This window comes from Xylocopa sonorina, chromosome 10, assembly GCF_050948175.1.
Source record: "Xylocopa sonorina isolate GNS202 chromosome 10, iyXylSono1_principal, whole genome shotgun sequence".
Classification (NCBI taxonomy): Eukaryota; Metazoa; Arthropoda; class Insecta; order Hymenoptera; family Apidae; genus Xylocopa; species Xylocopa sonorina.
Window position 1 is genome coordinate 1728977 of NC_135202.1, and position 19903 is coordinate 1748879.

At 35.7% G+C, this 19903-nt stretch overlaps 2 protein-coding genes and 1 non-coding gene across 4 annotated transcripts in view; 2 read left to right on the forward strand and 1 right to left on the reverse strand.

Annotated features, from left to right (window-relative positions):
* Window positions 1-10711: 10711 nt before the first annotated feature.
* Window positions 10712-10783, forward strand: Trnad-guc (transfer RNA aspartic acid (anticodon GUC)). The gene has a single exon. It is a non-coding gene; the product is annotated as a tRNA-Asp (tRNA).
* A 1081-nt stretch (window positions 10784-11864) lies between these two features.
* Nd-23 (NADH dehydrogenase (ubiquinone) 23 kDa subunit) overlaps window positions 11865-19903 on the forward strand; it is a 139693-nt gene continuing 131654 nt past the window's right edge. Inside the window, exon 1 of the mRNA XM_076902401.1 lies at window positions 11865-11875. The gene's annotated coding sequence lies outside the window, so the exon portion shown is untranslated. The remainder of the gene's footprint in view (window positions 11876-19903) is intronic.
* Window positions 12673-19903, reverse strand: part of LOC143427894 (metaxin-1) — a 72189-nt gene continuing 64958 nt past the window's right edge. Inside the window, exon 5 of one of the 2 annotated variants that reach the window (XM_076902395.1) lies at window positions 12673-12762. In XM_076902395.1, the coding sequence (XP_076758510.1) occupies window positions 12697-12762 (66 nt within the window). In that variant the 3' untranslated portion in view covers window positions 12673-12696. Of the gene's footprint in view, window positions 12763-18656; window positions 18902-19903 lie in introns of those variants that run through there. The other variant, XM_076902396.1, reaches the window with a different exon arrangement.

Consider the following 19903-nt stretch of genomic DNA (forward strand, 5'->3'; position numbering starts at 1 on the left):
TAGTTATAACGAAAGGAAATATTTCGGTTAAGTACACATCATAAAATCGGACCATTGTTTAACTCCTCGGTAGTATAGTGGTCAGTATCCCATTCGTTCCTCGACCTTCGTAGGAGACGGACGTACGCTCTTGACCGCGCTACCAAAACCTTAGTGTTCTACGCCAGTGCTAGTCAAGTGACAGTTTGCGCATCGCTTCGATACGGAATCCCAGTGAGTCCCAGTGTTTCAGTCAAATAAAATAAACACAAGGAGAAGAAAAAGTGACAAAAAACCAGTGTCATAATAAACACAGACAATATCTTAGAAGGGGCTCCAACCCCCAGTCACCAAATCTCAACAGAGAATAAAAGTGCCAACATCAATGCAATAGCAACACTTATCAAGCAAAGAAATTTGCTAGAAAAAAGTAACGCACCCCTATTAACGTATGTTAATAAAGTGCTAAAAAACAATCACCATACCAAACGGCTATCTACAAAGCCTAATACAAATATAACCAGAAGTTTGCGAAAGACGGAGGCGAATATGAAAATGAGGGCAAACAAAGCCAAAACAACAGCATCACAAAAAACGGAGGAAAACGTTAAGCCCTCGTACGAGGAACTTTTAAAAATAATTGAAAACCTACAGAAAACCATAGAAGACATGAAGAAGCACCCAGAAGAAAAAGGGAAAACAAGCGACGAAGTCAAGAAGGAAGTAACGGATCAAGCTAAAAATCTACCGATGCAGGACAGCCCCAAAAAGCATCAGAACATAACAACTGACAAAGAACAGGAAAAACACTAACAACAATGGACGGCTGTGACAGGAGCCAAAAGAAAGAGCAGCCTAGCTACACAATCATCGATACCATCGACAACGGAATTTCCACCGATCAGGACAACCAAGGCCGCCCCCCTGCCAAAACAGGCCCCAGCAACCAGCAACCCCCAACAAGTGCAAACGAGCAAAAGGCCCAAATTCGAAAATGAGGTAAATGTTACCAATCCAATTAAAAAATCTGTCAAACCTCCCCCAATAGTAATATATAATGATAATAGCAGGAAAACAATAGAATTAGTTTCGAAAATTAACAAAAATTTTCATATCAAGAAAATTAACAATACGAAGCATCTCTTATACGCGGAAAATTTAACATTATATAAAGAAGTATGTACACTATTAAAGTCCTCTAACACTGAATATTTCACATACACTCCAAAAGAGGAAAAAGCAGTTACTGTATTATTAAAAAATCTAGAAGGCGACTTCGAACCCGAAATAGTATTAGATAATCTAAAAGATAAACAAATCGAAAACATTAAATTCCTAGCAGTAAAAAAATTTTCAACGCAACGATCGAGAAACGAAGGGAAAAATCTGCCCATGTACCTAGTACAAATATCACAGGATAGTCAAATAAACAATTTAAGACAAATTAGAACTGTGCTACACTCCTTAGTCACATGGGAGAAATTAATTAAAAAAGACCGAATACAGTGTAAGAGATGCCAACGTATCGGACATGTTGCATTGAACTGCAATCTAAAATATAGATGCGTGAAATGCGAGCTGTCGCACAATCCAGGAGAATGCCCGCGATCTAGTAAAATGGACACTGACGTAAAAGGCGGGGAAACGTCAGAGCCATATTGTATCAATTGCAAACAGTACGGACACCCTGCTTCCTATCGAGGATGCCCAAAGTTAAAAGAATTAAAACAAAAAATAGAGGAAAGGAATCAACAAAAACTTGACCAAATGAAAAAAAAAGCCATTGCATACAATAATATAGTAAAATCTAATATCTCATACAGCGCGGTCACATCAAACAAACCATCCGTCCAAATTACGGCACGACAGGAAACACCGAATACACAAACACCCATAAACATAAATACAAACACAAACGCAACAAATCAACCCTCGCTCCTAGATGAAATAAAGAAAATTATTGCGCACACAATCAGCACACAAATCGCGAAATTAGCCGAAAGTATCACAACAAACGCGAACAAAATAGATATTATCGCAGAAGCCCTCGACATAAACTGGTAAAATGCCTTCCAATTCGCAAACTCAAAACCAAACAAATAAATTGATTTTACACGACCTCAACATAATACAAATTAACGTAAACTCCATAATAACGAATGAAAGAAGAGTCACTCTCCTGGATTGTCTAACTAAATACAAACCGGATGTAGTTTTGTTATCAGAAACAAAACTAAATTCGAGACACAAAATTAGTTTTAACAATTATAGCTTGATTAGAAGAGATAGAGTAAACTCAAAACAAGCAGGAGGCACGGCAATACTAATCCGCAACGACATTAAATTTAAAAACATCCAGCCATACTGCATCAAAAACAGTACCTGTTTCGAGTCAACCGTATTAGAATTAAAATTTCAAAACAACCGCAAACTTTACCTAGTAGCGGCATACGCGACTAGCAATTGTAAAAAAGAATTTATGATGGAACTAAAAGAACTTTTCGACACTTTAGAACTAAACAAACCGGACAATTACTACATACTAGCCGGCGATTTAAACGCCAAACATCATGCATGGGGAAACTCAATTAATAACGCACGCGGGGTCTCTCTGAACAAATGGATCCTAGAAAACCAAATCGCATATAAAATAGAACTATACAGAACAGCAGTCCCCTCCTATCCAAAAAGCGGTGCATTCATAGACCTGTGCCTCGCTGATAATAGAATTTCCTTCCTCAACACGGAGGGGCCTAACCTGCTTAAATCCTTCAAATACGACAGCGACCACAGAGCTTCCATACTAACCATATCTATACCATCGACAGAGTATTTCCTACTCGACGTGACAACCCCACTAATCAAGTATGACTTCAGCAGTACTGACTGGACAACATTTAATGACTTTTTAATCAACCACGACCAGCAGATTATCCCCAATAACAGAAATTTAACGACAAACGAAATTGATAATCACATTGATACACTAAACAAAAGCATCCTGCAGGCTATCGAAACCACTGTCCCGCGAATAGACCATGACAAAAACTCCACAGACAAATACATTACACCTAAAATTAAAAACCTCCGAAAACAAAAAAGTTACACAATCACCCAGATTAACAGATTGACGGACCCACGGAATTATACCTCAGCCTACGACTCCATAGTTAGCATGTACAAAGAAACACTCAAAATAATTAGATACGAGATTAAGAAAGCCTTTCAAGAGTCAGTAAGTAATTACTGGTCAAGAAAGGTTAGTAAAATCTCCATCAAAAATCCCAGCGAACTATTCCCGTCCGTAAATAGCATATTCAGACCAAAAGACAGCAACGAAATAGACATCCTGAAAATCCACACCTCCAACACAGATCTCCTGAGAAGAGCCAGAATCAGCCCACAGAATCTACCGATCGAACACGGCAGACTTCTTATCACAGACACAGTTCACAAGCTAGACGTTCTCGGCACCCATTTCGAATCGGTCCACACTCAAAACGCACACATGGGAAAACCACAACTCTCCAACTTGATACAACAGAAAGTAAATTCTCTGAGACAAAAAATACAAAGAGACAGAGACGAGAACATTACAGTATGTACATTCACAGACTCAAACGTAGCAGACTGCCCAAACGTGAAGTCGATCCCTCCCAACTTCTTCACCTCATTTGTTAAGCTAGAGAACACCTTCAGCAATTTAAATAACAAAAAATCGGCAAGCTTTGACGGAATTCCGAATATTGTATTAAAACACTTACCGCGACAATACATACTCCATTATACAATTCTTTTTAACAATTGCCTAAATTCGGCACATTTTCCGGCAGCTTGGAAGACTGCCAAATTAATAACAATCAAAAAGAAAGGAAAAGACAGTAGTGACCCTAATAACTATCGTCCGATCAGTCTTCTTCCAAACATTAGCAAAGTCTTCGAAACCATAGTAAACGATTCGATTGTTAACTTCAGCAACGCGAGCGATATAATTCCTGAATGCCAATTCGGTTTCCGACATAAACATTCCACAGTCCACGCGATCACGAAATTTACCTCCGATATTTGCTGGGCCAGGAACGCGGGCGACTGCGTCGGAGCAGTGATGATAGATCTAGAAAAAGCATTTGACACAGTCTGGCTGGATGGACTCTTTTACAAACTCCTCAAGAAGGATTTTCCTACTCATTTGATAAAAATTTTATGGAACATGCTACATGATAAAAAATTTTACGTAACAAACGGACAACAAAAGTCAAGTAGAGCCTTCAATATAGACAATGGCCTACAACAAGGCACGGTGAACTCTCCTGTCTTGTTTAATATATTCATAAGCGATCTTTTAAGATTATACGGCCTAAATAACGGCGATAACAAAATGGCAATAGCATTCGCGGACGATCTCCTAATTTACATCCGCGATAATAAAGTCTCAAAATTACAGATTCAGTTACAAGAAATATTCAATAAGCTGCAGGATTACTTCCAAGCCTGGAAACTAAAAGTAAATATAAATAAATGCGAAACGATCTTGTTCAGACCATATATATCGAAAATCTCGGACGCGAACCAAGACGTAAGAACATACGCCTCGAAATTTCACATTCGCGACAATAGTAACACGAACAACAAAATACCACGGAAAGACATCGTTCGTTACTTAGGCCTTCATTTAGATTTTAAATTAAACTACAACGACCATATCCTAATCCAAATAGAAAAAGCGCAAAAAGCCTTCATTATCCACAAAAGACTCTTTTATTCCAAAGACCTCGATAAATGCGTTAAAATTCTCTGTTACAAGCTACTAGTAAGACCCATCCTGACGTACGGCTGCCCCATCTGGTTCAACATTTGCGCAGGCACCATGGAAAAGCTACGAATCTTCGAGCGGAAATGCCTGAGAGCCTGCCTTAACAAATACAGATCACCGGAATCCAACTACAAGAAAATGATCAGCAACTGCAAACTCTACGAAGAAGCAAAACTTATCAGGATAGACTTGTTCATATTAAAGCTTATAAGAAACCACTGGTCAAATATCAATAATATAACGTCCAATAGCCTCATCTACAGTGCTACGTATCCAAATCCATTGTACTTTGCAAAGGCAATGGAAACCGGATACACTCCACCCGAATCCTTTATCTACCTGGACAGCGAAGGTTACATACAGAACGCGGATAACATTCCAATCATTTACCACGTAAACAGAAAAACGTATGAAAAGAAAATCACTTACAATAGGAACATCCAATCCAGCAATCCCATTATGAGATTTAATTGCAAGCTGTCCAGAATAGATGTAAAGGATAAACATAGACTAAACCCAAATAAATATTGGTGGTTATAACCAAAGAAAATATTTCGGTTAAGTACACATCATAAAACCGAACCATTGTCTAACTCCTCGGTAGTATAGTGGTCAGTATCCCCATTTCGTTCCTCGACCTTCGTAGGAGACGGACGTACGCTCTTGACCGCGCTACCAAAACCTTAGTGTTCTACGCCAGTGCTAGTCAAGTGACAGTTTGCGCATCGCTTCGATACGGAATCCCAGTGAGTCCCAGTGTTTCAGTCAAATAAAATAAACACAAGGAGAAGAAAAAGTGACAAAAAACCAGTGTCATAATAAACACAGACAATATCTTAGAAGGGGCTCCAACCCCCAGTCACCAAATCTCAACAGAGAATAAAAGTGCCAACGTCAATGCAATAGCAACACTTATCAAGCAAAGAAATTTGCTAGAAAAAAGTAACGCACCCCTATTAACGTATGTTAATAAAGTGCTAAAAAACAATCACCATACCAAACGGCTATCTACAAAGCCTAATACAAACATAACCAGAAGTTTGCGAAAGACGGAGGAGAATATGAAAATGAGGGCAAACAAAGCCAAAACAACAGCATCACAAAAAACGGAGGAAAACGTTAAGCCCTCGTACGAGGAACTTTTAAAAATAATTGAAAACCTACAGAAAACCATAGAAGACATGAAGAAGCACCCAGAAGAAAAAGGGAAAACAAGCGACGAAGCCAAGAAGGAAGTAACGGATCAACCTAAAAATCTACCGATGCAGGACAGCCCCAAAAAGCATCAGAACATAACAACTGACAAAGAACAGGAAAAACACCAACAACAATGGACGGCTGTGACAGGAGCCAAAAGAAAGAGCAGCCTAGCTACACAATCATTGATACCATCGACAACGGAATTTCCACCGATCAGGACAACCAAGGCCGCCCCCCTGCCAAAACAGGCCCCAGCAACCAGCAACCCCCAACAAGTGCAAACGAGCAAAAGGCCCAAATTCGAAAATGAGGTAAATGTTACCAATCCAATTAAAAAATCTGTCAAACCTCCCCCAATAGTAATATATAATGACAATAGCAGGAAAACAATAGAATTAGTTTCGAAAATTAACAAAAATTTTCATATCAAGAAAATTAACAATACGAAGCATCTCTTATACGCGGAAAATTTAACATTATATAAAGAAGTATGTACACTATTAAAGTCCTCTAACACTGAATATTTCACATACACTCCAAAAGAGGAAAAAGCAGTTACTGTATTATTAAAAAATCTAGAAGGCGACTTCGAACCCGAAATAGTATTAGATAATCTAAAAGATAAACAAATCGAAAACATTAAATTCCTAGCAGTAAAAAAATTTTCAACGCAACGATCGAGAAACGAAGGGAAAAATCTGCCCATGTACCTAGTACAAATATCACAGGATAGTCAAATAAACAATTTAAGACAAATTAGAACTGTGCTACACTCCTTAGTCACATGGGAGAAATTAATTAAAAAAGACCGAATACAGTGTAAGAGATGCCAACGTATCGGACATGTTGCATTGAACTGCAATCTAAAATATAGATGCGTGAAATGCGAGCTGTCGCACAATCCAGGAGAATGCCCGCGATCTAGTAAAATGGACACTGACGTAAAAGGCGGGGAAACGTCAGAGCCATATTGTATCAATTGCAAACAGTACGGACACCCTGCTTCCTATCGAGGATGCCCAAAGTTAAAAGAATTAAAACAAAAAATAGAGGAAAGGAATCAACAAAAACTTGACCAAATGAAAAAAAAAGCCATTGCATACAATAATATAGTAAAATCTAATATCTCATACAGCGCGGTCACATCAAACAAACCATCCGTCCAAATTACGGCACGACAGGAAACACCGAATACACAAACACCCATAAACATAAATACAAACACAAACGCAACAAATCAACCCTCGCTCCTAGATGAAATAAAGAAAATTATTGCGCACACAATCAGCACACAAATCGCGAAATTAGCCGAAAGTATCACAACAAACGCGAACAAAATAGATATTATCGCAGAAGCCCTCGACATAAACTGGTAAAATGCCTTCCAATTCGCAAACTCAAAACCAAACAAATAAATTGATTTTACACGACCTCAACATAATACAAATTAACGTAAACTCCATAATAACGAATGAAAGAAGAGTCACTCTCCTGGATTGTCTAACTAAATACAAACCGGATGTAGTTTTGTTATCAGAAACAAAACTAAATTCGAGACACAAAATTAGTTTTAACAATTATAGCTTGATTAGAAGAGATAGAGTAAACTCAAAACAAGCAGGAGGCACGGCAATACTAATCCGCAACGACATTAAATTTAAAAACATCCAGCCATACTGCATCAAAAACAGTACCTGTTTCGAGTCAACCGTATTAGAATTAAAATTTCAAAACAACCGCAAACTTTACCTAGTAGCGGCATACGCGACTAGCAATTGTAAAAAAGAATTTATGATGGAACTAAAAGAACTTTTCGACACTTTAGAACTAAACAAACCGGACAATTACTACATACTAGCCGGCGATTTAAACGCCAAACATCATGCATGGGGAAACTCAATTAATAACGCACGCGGGGTCTCTCTGAACAAATGGATCCTAGAAAACCAAATCGCATATAAAATAGAACTATACAGAACAGCAGTCCCCTCCTATCCAAAAAGCGGTGCATTCATAGACCTGTGCCTCGCTGATAATAGAATTTCCTTCCTCAACACGGAGGGGCCTAACCTGCTTAAATCCTTCAAATACGACAGCGACCACAGAGCTTCCATACTAACCATATCTATACCATCGACAGAGTATTTCCTACTCGACGTGACAACCCCACTAATCAAGTATGACTTCAGCAGTACTGACTGGACAACATTTAATGACTTTTTAATCAACCACGACCAGCAGATTATCCCCAATAACAGAAATTTAACGACAAACGAAATTGATAATCACATTGATACACTAAACAAAAGCATCCTGCAGGCTATCGAAACCACTGTCCCGCGAATAGACCATGACAAAAACTCCACAGACAAATACATTACACCTAAAATTAAAAACCTCCGAAAACAAAAAAGTTACACAATCACCCAGATTAACAGATTGACGGACCCACGGAATTATACCTCAGCCTACGACTCCATAGTTAGCATGTACAAAGAAACACTCAAAATAATTAGATACGAGATTAAGAAAGCCTTTCAAGAGTCAGTAAGTAATTACTGGTCAAGAAAGGTTAGTAAAATCTCCATCAAAAATCCCAGCGAACTATTCCCGTCCGTAAATAGCATATTCAGACCAAAAGACAGCAACGAAATAGACATCCTGAAAATCCACACCTCCAACACAGATCTCCTGAGAAGAGCCAGAATCAGCCCACAGAATCTACCGATCGAACACGGCAGACTTCTTATCACAGACACAGTTCACAAGCTAGACGTTCTCGGCACCCATTTCGAATCGGTCCACACTCAAAACGCACACATGGGAAAACCACAACTCTCCAACTTGATACAACAGAAAGTAAATTCTCTGAGACAAAAAATACAAAGAGACAGAGACGAGAACATTACAGTATGTACATTCACAGACTCAAACGTAGCAGACTGCCCAAACGTGAAGTCGATCCCTCCCAACTTCTTCACCTCATTTGTTAAGCTAGAGAACACCTTCAGAAATTTAAATAACAAAAAATCGGCAAGCTTTGACGGAATTCCGAATATTGTATTAAAACACTTACCGCGACAATACATACTCCATTATACAATTCTTTTTAACAATTGCCTAAATTCGGCACATTTTCCGGCAGCTTGGAAGACTGCCAAATTAATAACAATCAAAAAGAAAGGAAAAGACAGTAGTGACCCTAATAGCTATCGTCCGATCAGTCTTCTTCCAAACATTAGCAAAGTCTTCGAAACCATAGTAAACGATTCGATTGTTAACTTCAGCAACGCGAGCGATATAATTCCTGAATGCCAATTCGGTTTTCGACATAAACATTCCACAGTCCACGCGATCACGAAATTTACCTCCGATATTTGCTGGGCCAGGAACGCGGGCGACTGCGTCGGAGCAGTGATGATAGATCTAGAAAAAGCATTTGACACAGTCTGGCTGGATGGACTCTTTTACAAACTCCTCAAGAAGGATTTTCCTACTCATTTGATAAAAATTTTATGGAACATGCTACATGATAAAAAATTTTACGTAACAAACGGGCAACAAAAGTCAAGTAGAGCCTTCAATATAGAAAATGGCCTACAACAAGGCACGGTGAACTCTCCTGTCTTGTTTAATATATTCATAAGCGATCTTTTAAGATTATACGGCCTAAATAACGGCGAGAACAAAATGGCAATAGCATTCGCGGACGATCTCCTAATTTACATCCGCGATAATAAAGTCTCAAAATTACAGATTCAGTTACAAGAAATATTCAATAAGCTGCAGGATTACTTCCAAACCTGGAAACTAAGAGTAAATATAAATAAATGCGAAACGATCTTGTTCAGACCATATATATCGAAAATCTCGGACGCGAACCAAGACGTAAGAACATACGCCTCGAAATTTCACATTCGCGACAATAGTAACACGAACAACAAAATACCACGGAAAGACATCGTTCGTTACTTAGGCCTTCATTTAGATTTTAAATTAAACTACAACGACCATATCCTAATCCAAATAGAAAAAGCGCAAAAAGCCTTCATTATCCACAAAAGACTCTTTTATTCCAAAGACCTCGATAAATGCGTTAAAATTCTCTGTTACAAGCTACTAGTAAGACCCATCCTGACGTACGGCTGCCCCATCTGGTTCAACATTAGCGCAGGCACCATGGAAAAGCTACGAATCTTCGAGCGGAAATGCCTGAGAGCCTGCCTTAACAAATACAGATCACCGGAATCCAACTACAAGAAAATGATCAGCAACTGCAAACTCTACGAAGAAGCAAAACTTATCAGGATAGACTTGTTCATATTAAAGCTTATAAGAAACCACTGGTCAAATATCAATAATATAACGTCCAATAGCCTCATCTACAGTGCTACGTATCCAAATCCATTGTACTTTGCAAAGGCAATGGAAACCGGATACACTCCACCCGAATCCTTTATCTACCTGGACAGCGAAGGTTACATACAGAATGCGGATAACATTCCAATCATTTACCACGTAAACAGAAAAACGTATGAAAAGAAAATCACTTACAATAGGAACATCCAATCCAGCAATCCCATTATGAGATTTAATTGCAAGCTGTCCAGAATAGATGTAAAGGATAAACATAGACTAAACCCAAATAAATATTGGTGGTTATAACCAAATAAAATATTTCTGTTAAGTACATAGCATAAAACCGAACCATTGTCTAACTCCTCGGTAGTATAGTGGTCAGTATCCCCGCCTGTCACGCGGGAGACCGGGGTTCGATTCCCCGCCGGGGAGTAATAAAATTTTTGCCGTTCCCCTTCTGCTATAAAAGCAATAATATACATAACCTTACAACGATAGTAAACCATTAACCTCATATACCCCTGCACCCTCCCTAATATTACAACCGTTTGTATAGTTTTCATGCCATTTCTGTACATAATGTAAATTTAGCATATAAGTGATATTACTTAAGAACAATGACAATTGTAACATTAAGTGTAGCAAGCATGTAACCAATGTAAAGATTGCGCGTGCTCGATGTATGAGCCTTTTATCTAATCACATAGTTTAAGACATTCTGCAATCCTTTTTTTGTATGTTTAGGTTTATTGTACCGCTTGTATAAATATTTATTGGCATAATAAACATACACTTACAAAAAAAAAAACAAGTGGTCAGTATCCCCGCCTGCCACGCGGGAGACCGGGGTTCGATTCCCCGCCGGGGAGTAATAAAATTTTTGCCGTTCCCCTTCTGCTATAAAAGCAATAATATACATAACCTTACAACGATAGTAAACCATTAACCTCATATACCCCTGCACCCTCCCTAATATTACAACCGTTTGTATAGTTTTCATGCCATTTCTGTACATAATGTAAATTTAGCATATAAGTGATATTACTTAAGAACAATGACAATTGTAACATTAAGTGTAGCAAGCATGTAACCAATGTAAAGATTGCGCGTGCTCGATGTATGAGCCTTTTATCTAATCACATAGTTTAAGACATTCTGCAATCCTTTTTTTGTATGTTTAGGTTTATTGTACCGCTTGTATAAATATTTATTGGCATAATAAACATACGCTTACAAAAAAAAAAAAAAAAAAAAAAAAAAAGTGGTCAGTATCCCCGCCTGTCACGCGGGAGACCGGGGTTCGATTCCCCGCCGGGGAGTAATAAAATTTTTGCCGTTCCCCTTCTGCTATAAAAGCAATAATATACATAACCTTAGAAGGATAAACCATTAATCTCATACACCCCTGCACTCTCCCTAATATTATAACCGTTTGTATAGTTTTCATGCCATTTCTGTACATAATGTAAATTTAGCATATAAGTAATATTACTTAAAAACAATGACAATTATAACATTAAGTGTAGCAAGCATGTAACCAATGTAAAGATTGCGCGTGCTTGATTGAGCTTATAATCTGGTCACCTAGTCCTAAGATATTATTCTGTGTTTATGTTTACTGTACCTAGGTTTACTGTTTATATAAATATTTATTGGCAATAATAAACGTACTCTCACAAAAACGGAAAGAAAAACAACGGCAGTATACCCGTCTGTCAGACGGGAAATCGATATAGAGACTCCGTATCTTATGTTCTGAATTACCGATCACGCAAGTAAAGCACAATCATTGAGGATAACATAGGTGCATTATAAAGTACAAAATTATTTCTAAATGAAATTAAACGTAATAACCGCGAACGAATTAATAATCAGGTAGGATGAATACATAAATATTTTCGAATGTGGTGATGTTTAGAACAATTAAAGCAGAAAATAACCTTGTCTCAATCAAACCAATTATCTGAGTAATAGGTCATTAAATTCATTTTTTTTCATCACTAGTTTTTGCGATTATTTGCAAATAAATTTATATTATGTTAAAGATAAATTACTTGATCAATTTCTTTAATTAGTTTCTTAGCATGTAACACTGGACGTCATATCGAAAAACAAACACAATAATAATTGAGGAACTGTGCATATGTACACATATTGATGTTAGACTTCATTTTTATGATTTGGGATTATATTTATACGTTGCACATTATTTTTTATCATAACTATATTTTACTGACAGATAACAATATTAAAGTAAAATTATAGTAACAAAAAATACAAAATTTCATTAATATTGAGCTGTCCTTTTAATATGATGATGGTCTTGGTTTCCTAATTTTCCCATCTTATTCATCATCAGTAGCTGCAACCTCTGTATGTATATCCAAAATTTCATTATCTTTTACAGGTACCTGAAATATTAGATACATGTATTATACTTTTAAGTTTTTACTAATTGTAATAATAACATAAAAAACAAGGATATTTTTGATGTTTAGTATATCCTCTACTGTACTACATGTACAATTAAATTAGAATAAAAGTATATAATAATAACATGTATATATATGCTTTTACGTAATACTTCTCAAAATAACACGAACTTTTTTTATTTATTGTTACTCGTTTTTTGGCATGAACCAAATTTCAGCAATTGAATGTACAAAGTCATAAGTGTGATAAACGGAGTTTAATATGTGCAAAATTCTTTTTTTGGATCCTTTGTGGAGTTAAAGCGATATGCGGTTTGAAAAGTCGTGAGATAAATAGTTTAGACAGCGTGGAAAATAGCGTAGATTATTTATAACTAGATTAATTGCGTTTATTAATAAATAGATATAGCACTATTCGTAATATGACGTTGCAACCTTCCAATTCTTACAGATGTAAATTGAGACGAGCAAGCGGCTTGAAGAATTCAAATCCGAGGCTGCGCTATTAAAGAGCGCGCAATTTTTTATTCGACTATAGCTTGTACTGACGGCATTTTATTATGGTGAGTATTTTTTTGTGAAAGCCCGAAGTACCTTCTATCCGCCTCTTTTTTTATATTGTGTTTTATATTGTGGAAAGGAGCAACAGTGTGCAACGTAATATCAGTGCAGTAGCATGCGCAACTACAAAGAATCCAACTTATTCACAATGCAATAGTGCATTGAAAAAAATAAATAAAAAACAAAAATCCATAGTAAAGTAATAGTTAGAAAAAAGATGCATATCGCAAAAAAAAAGTTAATAGATTTCTGCAGGATCCTAATGATTTTGGGTTATTGTGATTTAGTTTTATGATTAAGAATTGTAATTCTGATATAGATTCCTTTTTGTGGTTTTTGTGGCTGATATTATGTTCAATTTTTCCTGCTTCGGTAATGATATTTTTATTATGATTGTTTCTAGTACTAGTTTCTAGTATTAGTTTATTGTGCACGGAGTGTGAAGTTCGTGTTTAATGTTATTTGCAATTATTATTGCGGTTCCACTCTCTTGGCTGGCGTTTTTTCTGTTTGTTCTATGAAAGGAGTAGTGCGTTTAATTTAATTTTATTTGCGTTTAATTTTATTGGACTCTAGTAAACTTAGAATCCAGTACACAAACAGTGAAAGAAACCTATCGGTTCAAGCGGGCATCCAAGTATTTATACCTAAGGGCTTGAAAGAAAAACACGTGCAGACTTTGTGTCACCATTTTCTTTTTAAGCGAGAGGACCCCAGATTTTCTGTCCAGTGTCTTCACAATTCATATAGCTCTCGAAGCGTACAGATATGCTTCCGAATTTTAGTAAACTTTTATTTCACACACCTATTTCCAACAGGATGTTTGTGATTTTTTGTTTCACCTCTTGCGTGGACCATTCGTTTGTTGTTTAGTTGGTATGTGTTTGTGATTGCGCAAGTCTTTTTGGGTTTTAAAGCAGTAGGTGGTCGGTGTACAATATGTATGTGATTTGCGAAGAGATATGTTTATATGTGGGAGTATGTTTGTATTATTTGTGGTGATGTTTGATACTTGATTGTATGTTCTCTTTGGTTAACAAAGTTTTCTATCTTTTTTATCTTTTTGTTTTTAATTGAGTTTATCTTACAAATATGTCAATGTATTATGTTCTGTTTATGAGTTTCGGTTATATGGCAACCCCTGTATGATACCAGATGTCCTGTATTGCCACAAAGCACATTTTAGATTGTTAGCGTTGTCTTGTAGTTATCTGATTCTGTACATTTCGTAGAGAAATCCCTTAGTCTTTAGCACTTTTAACATTATGAAATTTCATGTTTTTTTTTTAATTTTTTCTATTTAATTGTTTAGTGCATGATTTTTGTATTTCGATATACAGAGTGGGGCAGTAACCATTAGCACCTCAAATATCTTCAAAACTATAAGTTTCACAAAAATTTTTGCTGATATAAAATTGCACAGTACATAGGGAAAATAGCTTTTTTGTAAGTGTTTTTACATTGGGTCTTTTGCTAGAAGAATTATCTTTACTTATACGACAATGCACATTATTCATTAATTGCACGAAGAGAAATGGATAAAAATTTTCGAAATCATTGCATTGGACGCGGCGGTACAATATCGTGGCTAACTCGTTCACCAAACAAAACACCTCTAGATTTCCTTCTGCGGGGAATACTGAAAGAGAAATTGTACAAAAGAGTACCAACTACAGCTTACGACATGCAACAGTGAATTATTACAGCCTGTACGTCAATAAATTCTGACAGCAATGGTCATCATTTCGAACACCCACTATACACGTATGCTTCATTTACTACTAAAACCGTAAGTATTATCGTCTTTCTCTACTTTCTATCACCTTCAATGGCTTTATGTTACAGATCGCTGACCTCGTTTTAAGATGCTCTATCGTAATACAGAAGCAAAAACATACCGATCCATTTAAAAAAATGAAGGTGACATTCAAATGTCCGACATACCTCCACTTACAAAAAAACTATTTTTGCCAACGGATGGCCCCCTTCGTACTGTACAATTTTACACCAGTACATATTTCTGTGAAGCTTATAGTTTCGAAGATATCTGAGGTGCTAATAGTTACTACCCTACCGTGTACATAAATGGATTTATACCAATAGCTTATCATAATTAGTTTGTAGGAACATTCTGTGGATTTGGCAATAATATAAAAAACTTCGGCACAAGTAGCAATTATTTAAGTAACAGTTTATAAGTAATTGATATTAGGCTATAAATTCAAATGTACGGATTGTACTTACCATGTTTCATTGATTACACTCTGTCATCGAACATTTTTAACACGTTCGCTACCCAGCATCATATGTGCAACATTTCGATACGAAATAATTTTAGTTTAGGAATAATCCAAATTATAATTAAAACTAAAGATCGAAAATTATACCACGAAACGTCAACATTTACTCCAACCGATTATTAACTTGTGCCTTCAACATATTTTATAATAATGTATAGTTAGAGAGTAACTACAATAAGGAAATATATATATGTAAATAGCTCAACATATCTGTGTAATATAATGCATAAATTATTATAACGTATAACTTTTGCACACACATGTACAGGGTGTTCCTTAAGAGGTATTTCTTGACGTTGTTCTAAAATTTCTGATTCGACTTCATTTTTGAATTATTAAAAATTGTACTCAATTCGGCGGATTCGAACAGGCAAATTGGTGAATCGAATTAATATTCAGATCACTGGCTTGTGCTATAATGTAATATACTGTTTAACGGTTACATGCGAGGATTGTGAAGATGTACGAAAGAATGAATTTGTTTGTATTGAGTGCAAAATTAACTGTTTGAGTAGCAGATGACGCGACCGTCCTCCTGTTCAGTGCTTAAAACTGCCAACAGGTCGACGAGAATTGCCTACACTGATTGCACACTCTTTACAAGTTTTAGTCGTAGAAACTGAAAAGAGCCATCGCGCTCCCTAGCACTGTTAAACGTAGAAATTTAGAAGCGCTATCACACTCCATGACACTTTTCGGTTAAAAGGTATAGCATCAACGTTACAATGAGTGAAAGGATTAGGACTTATACCTAATTCACGGTATTCATGAAAGGGCAATGACGTCAGATGAGTCTCGAAGTTATGTTAGGGTATTTTTGATCGCTGACTTAAACCTATTAAATGTTATTCAGAAGGGTATCCTTGATAACATATATCAAGGTCAGGAAAATCGGGTGTGAAAGCTTTTCAGAAATTTATCCTATTTCGAATTTATTTTTTCGAATAAAAAGGTAAATTCGATTTATTCATTGCATAAGCGTAAAAATTTAGCTTATTTATGAGTCATAAATGACAAATAAGTTGCTCATTTACGCACTATACGCACTCAGATTAGCCATAATTTTTCTTCAATAATTCAAACACGATGTTGAATTAAAAATTTTGACAAAGAGAAAAGTAACTTAAAATAACATCAGGAATCGCTCCTTAACGGATGTCTATTGATTCTTACCCATACTGTACGTGAATATCTAATTTAACAGGCAATGACGATGACAATATTAATATCATGTATTCATAAGTTATTAGCGATACGAATGATATTTCATTTAACAAAGATTATGGTGATCTTGACTAAACTGAAGTAACTATTGATTCCGTTTGGCACATTTTTATAGAAAAGGAAAAATTAAAAATGTACCACTGGAAATCTCTTAGTATTACATACATTTTTTTAGTGTTCGATGGTAGACCTGAAAACAAAAGCAACAACAATAAGAAAAGGCGATCAAAGATAAACGTTCATGGACATTTATTCCACACATGATAAAAAAATAAAAATATGGTCATTCGTTATAGTTCAGAAAACAACAAAGGACGTTATTCAAAAATCATATGTTTTCGCCCCCAACCAATTTTGTTTAAACTTTGCGTATTTGTAAGCCCATCTATATGTAGGTCACCAATTGCTAGCGTATCTTTTTGACAGGCCTTGTAATAACGAAGGAGGAGGGGGTCAAAGTATGTATTTAGCGAAATCTTTCAGAGGCTATAACTTTTTTTAATAGGGTCCTTTTTCGGATAGTGCATAAGAATGAAGATTTCAAGTGCATCCTGTAGTGTGTAAAAGGGCGCCAACAGTGTCACGATGCACAGTGTGTCGGATGGCCAATCTAGGTAGACAAATTTAATAACTTATGTACTATCTCATTTAAAATTTGTATGTTAAACCGTTTTGAGAGTCACCGAAATCAAATCTAAAATCGTTTGTGTTGAAAGGACTAAGGGAGTGGAATTAAGATAGGGCGGGGAGACAAATAAATATTTGACAATTAGTAAAATAATTGATTGTAAAAACAGCTTATGAAAAGAGCAAAATTTCGATTTCTCAACAATATTTTAAGACGGATATTGACTCGTTACGTATCGAGTAGTTCATTAGATACTAAGCAATTATTTAACAGAAGCAACTTCTTGCTTTTACTTGCTTATATTTCGAAATTTTTTAAGAAAATGAAATTTTAAGAGATAAAATTTAATCATCATCCGACTCATATGGAGAGTCCATAACATTGTAATCATAGACATTCAGCAACTCTAATACTTCCGAATATTCAATTATAATTCTATTCGTAGAATCGCGACTACATTTCTGGGTGTGCAGATCACGAAATCTCCGACAATCTTTATTTCTTACCTCCTGGGTTTCTTTATTTTATTAGCATTAAGGTCAGCAGGCTGAAATCTGTTTCTAATATGCTCAAAGATCTGTTCTGAACGTGTTTCTGAAAATAGCAGAAAAACTGGTTTTGCACATTCGTGCGTAAACAACGGTTAACGTATTCTGAATTTACATTACATTTTCCATATAATGACGTTAAAAAAACATGATTAAACTATACTTATAAAACTTTTCTCCAGCAAAGACTACAAACACCCATTTTCTTATAACGGCTTCTTTTCATACTCTATTTTCAATAGTAATTTAATAGGGAAAATACCTGCCACGCAATAAAATTAAAGAATATACTTCCCACTATAACTCTAATTAGTCTGGCAAAGAAAACTACTCGGTAACACTCAATATATGTATTTATCTTTCTCCAACGATTCGCGTCAAATAACCCGAAACAGGGAAGTGGATACCCCCTCTCCCACCCCCCGACAACAGGAAGCGAATCTTTGACTTTTGGTTCAAGCACTGGATTTATTAACACGTAATTGTATGATGTAACGAAAGTTTCTTTATTCATTGTTAAAAAGTATGGTCTTTACATCAAACTTTTTTCCTAAAAATCCAATAATATTATGATAGAAATTATTTAAATTTCTACATTAAGGACATATTTAAGTAAAAATGTATTCTACTATAACTCTATATTAGGCAAAGTAGTGCTGCAAAATCATTTTAAAATAATTTTTCGCCATCTTTGCTCTTACGATAAAATGTCTGATCCGTCGCATCGTCTGCATAAAATTAACCAAGTATTGCAACATTTAACGTAAAATATAGGGAATTATTGTCCGGAAGAAAATTTATCAATGGGTAATTCTATGTTTCCACGAAGAGGTTGGCCATCGTTTAAACAACACATTCTGCAAAAAAAGCAAAACATGGATTAAATTATATAAGTTGCATATTTTTTTTATGGATTTAGATTCAAGATTTTTGTTTATCCTGTAAAAGGACTATTACCAATGCAAATGTACTTTTTCTGTTCATAAATTACTAAAAAACTATCTATGTGAGTAGCTATTACAATAATGTTAAACTAGTTGTTTCTTTATATAAAATACATATATGTTGTTGCAACACTCAGAAAAAATCGTACAGACAATCTCGTGAATGCAATTCAGCAAACATTGAAAATAAGAAAATTTATTTTTTGAAGGGGAGGTAAATAATTTGCAGTTGTTAAATTGGAATGGAATTCAAATGGAAATAGAATCGGTACGCGCTAAAAATATTTATCAAACATGAAGCAGATTTACGAGAAATATTGGGCAAACGGAAAAGAGAAAAATAAAAATTCCATGCGATGATCGATGCGATCAATGCGATCAGAGATGTTAACTTATTATTCTACACCACGTGTAAATATTATATATACAAATAGTACGTTGGTATATACACGGTCGGTCACGAAAATATTCGGATACCACTCTAGTTTTGACTATTATACGTTGTATTTATCATAAACACATAATAAAAAAAAAATCTATTTATTATTGGATTTATTTATTATTTTTTATTTATTTATTGTTTATTTATTATTTTACCTTCGTATCCATTTTTTCACTGTGCTAAATTCAGAAAGGTATTGCAATACTCTTGTATGACTTTCTCTGACTCTTGTATCAACTTTCATTCTGGTAGGAAGTTCCCTTGTAGATACAGTTGGATTTGTTTCCACCAATGCTTTCAGAATATCATTTTCAACAGACGTTTTAGGTAATTTTGTAGGGAAAAATCATCAGACCAAAATTTTTCAAACCAACGCTGCACTTTTCGATCGTTAGCAGTATTCTACCCAAACGCCTGGTTTATATTGCATGTAGCTTTTGCAGTATTATTACCAAGTTTAAGTTCATATAAAA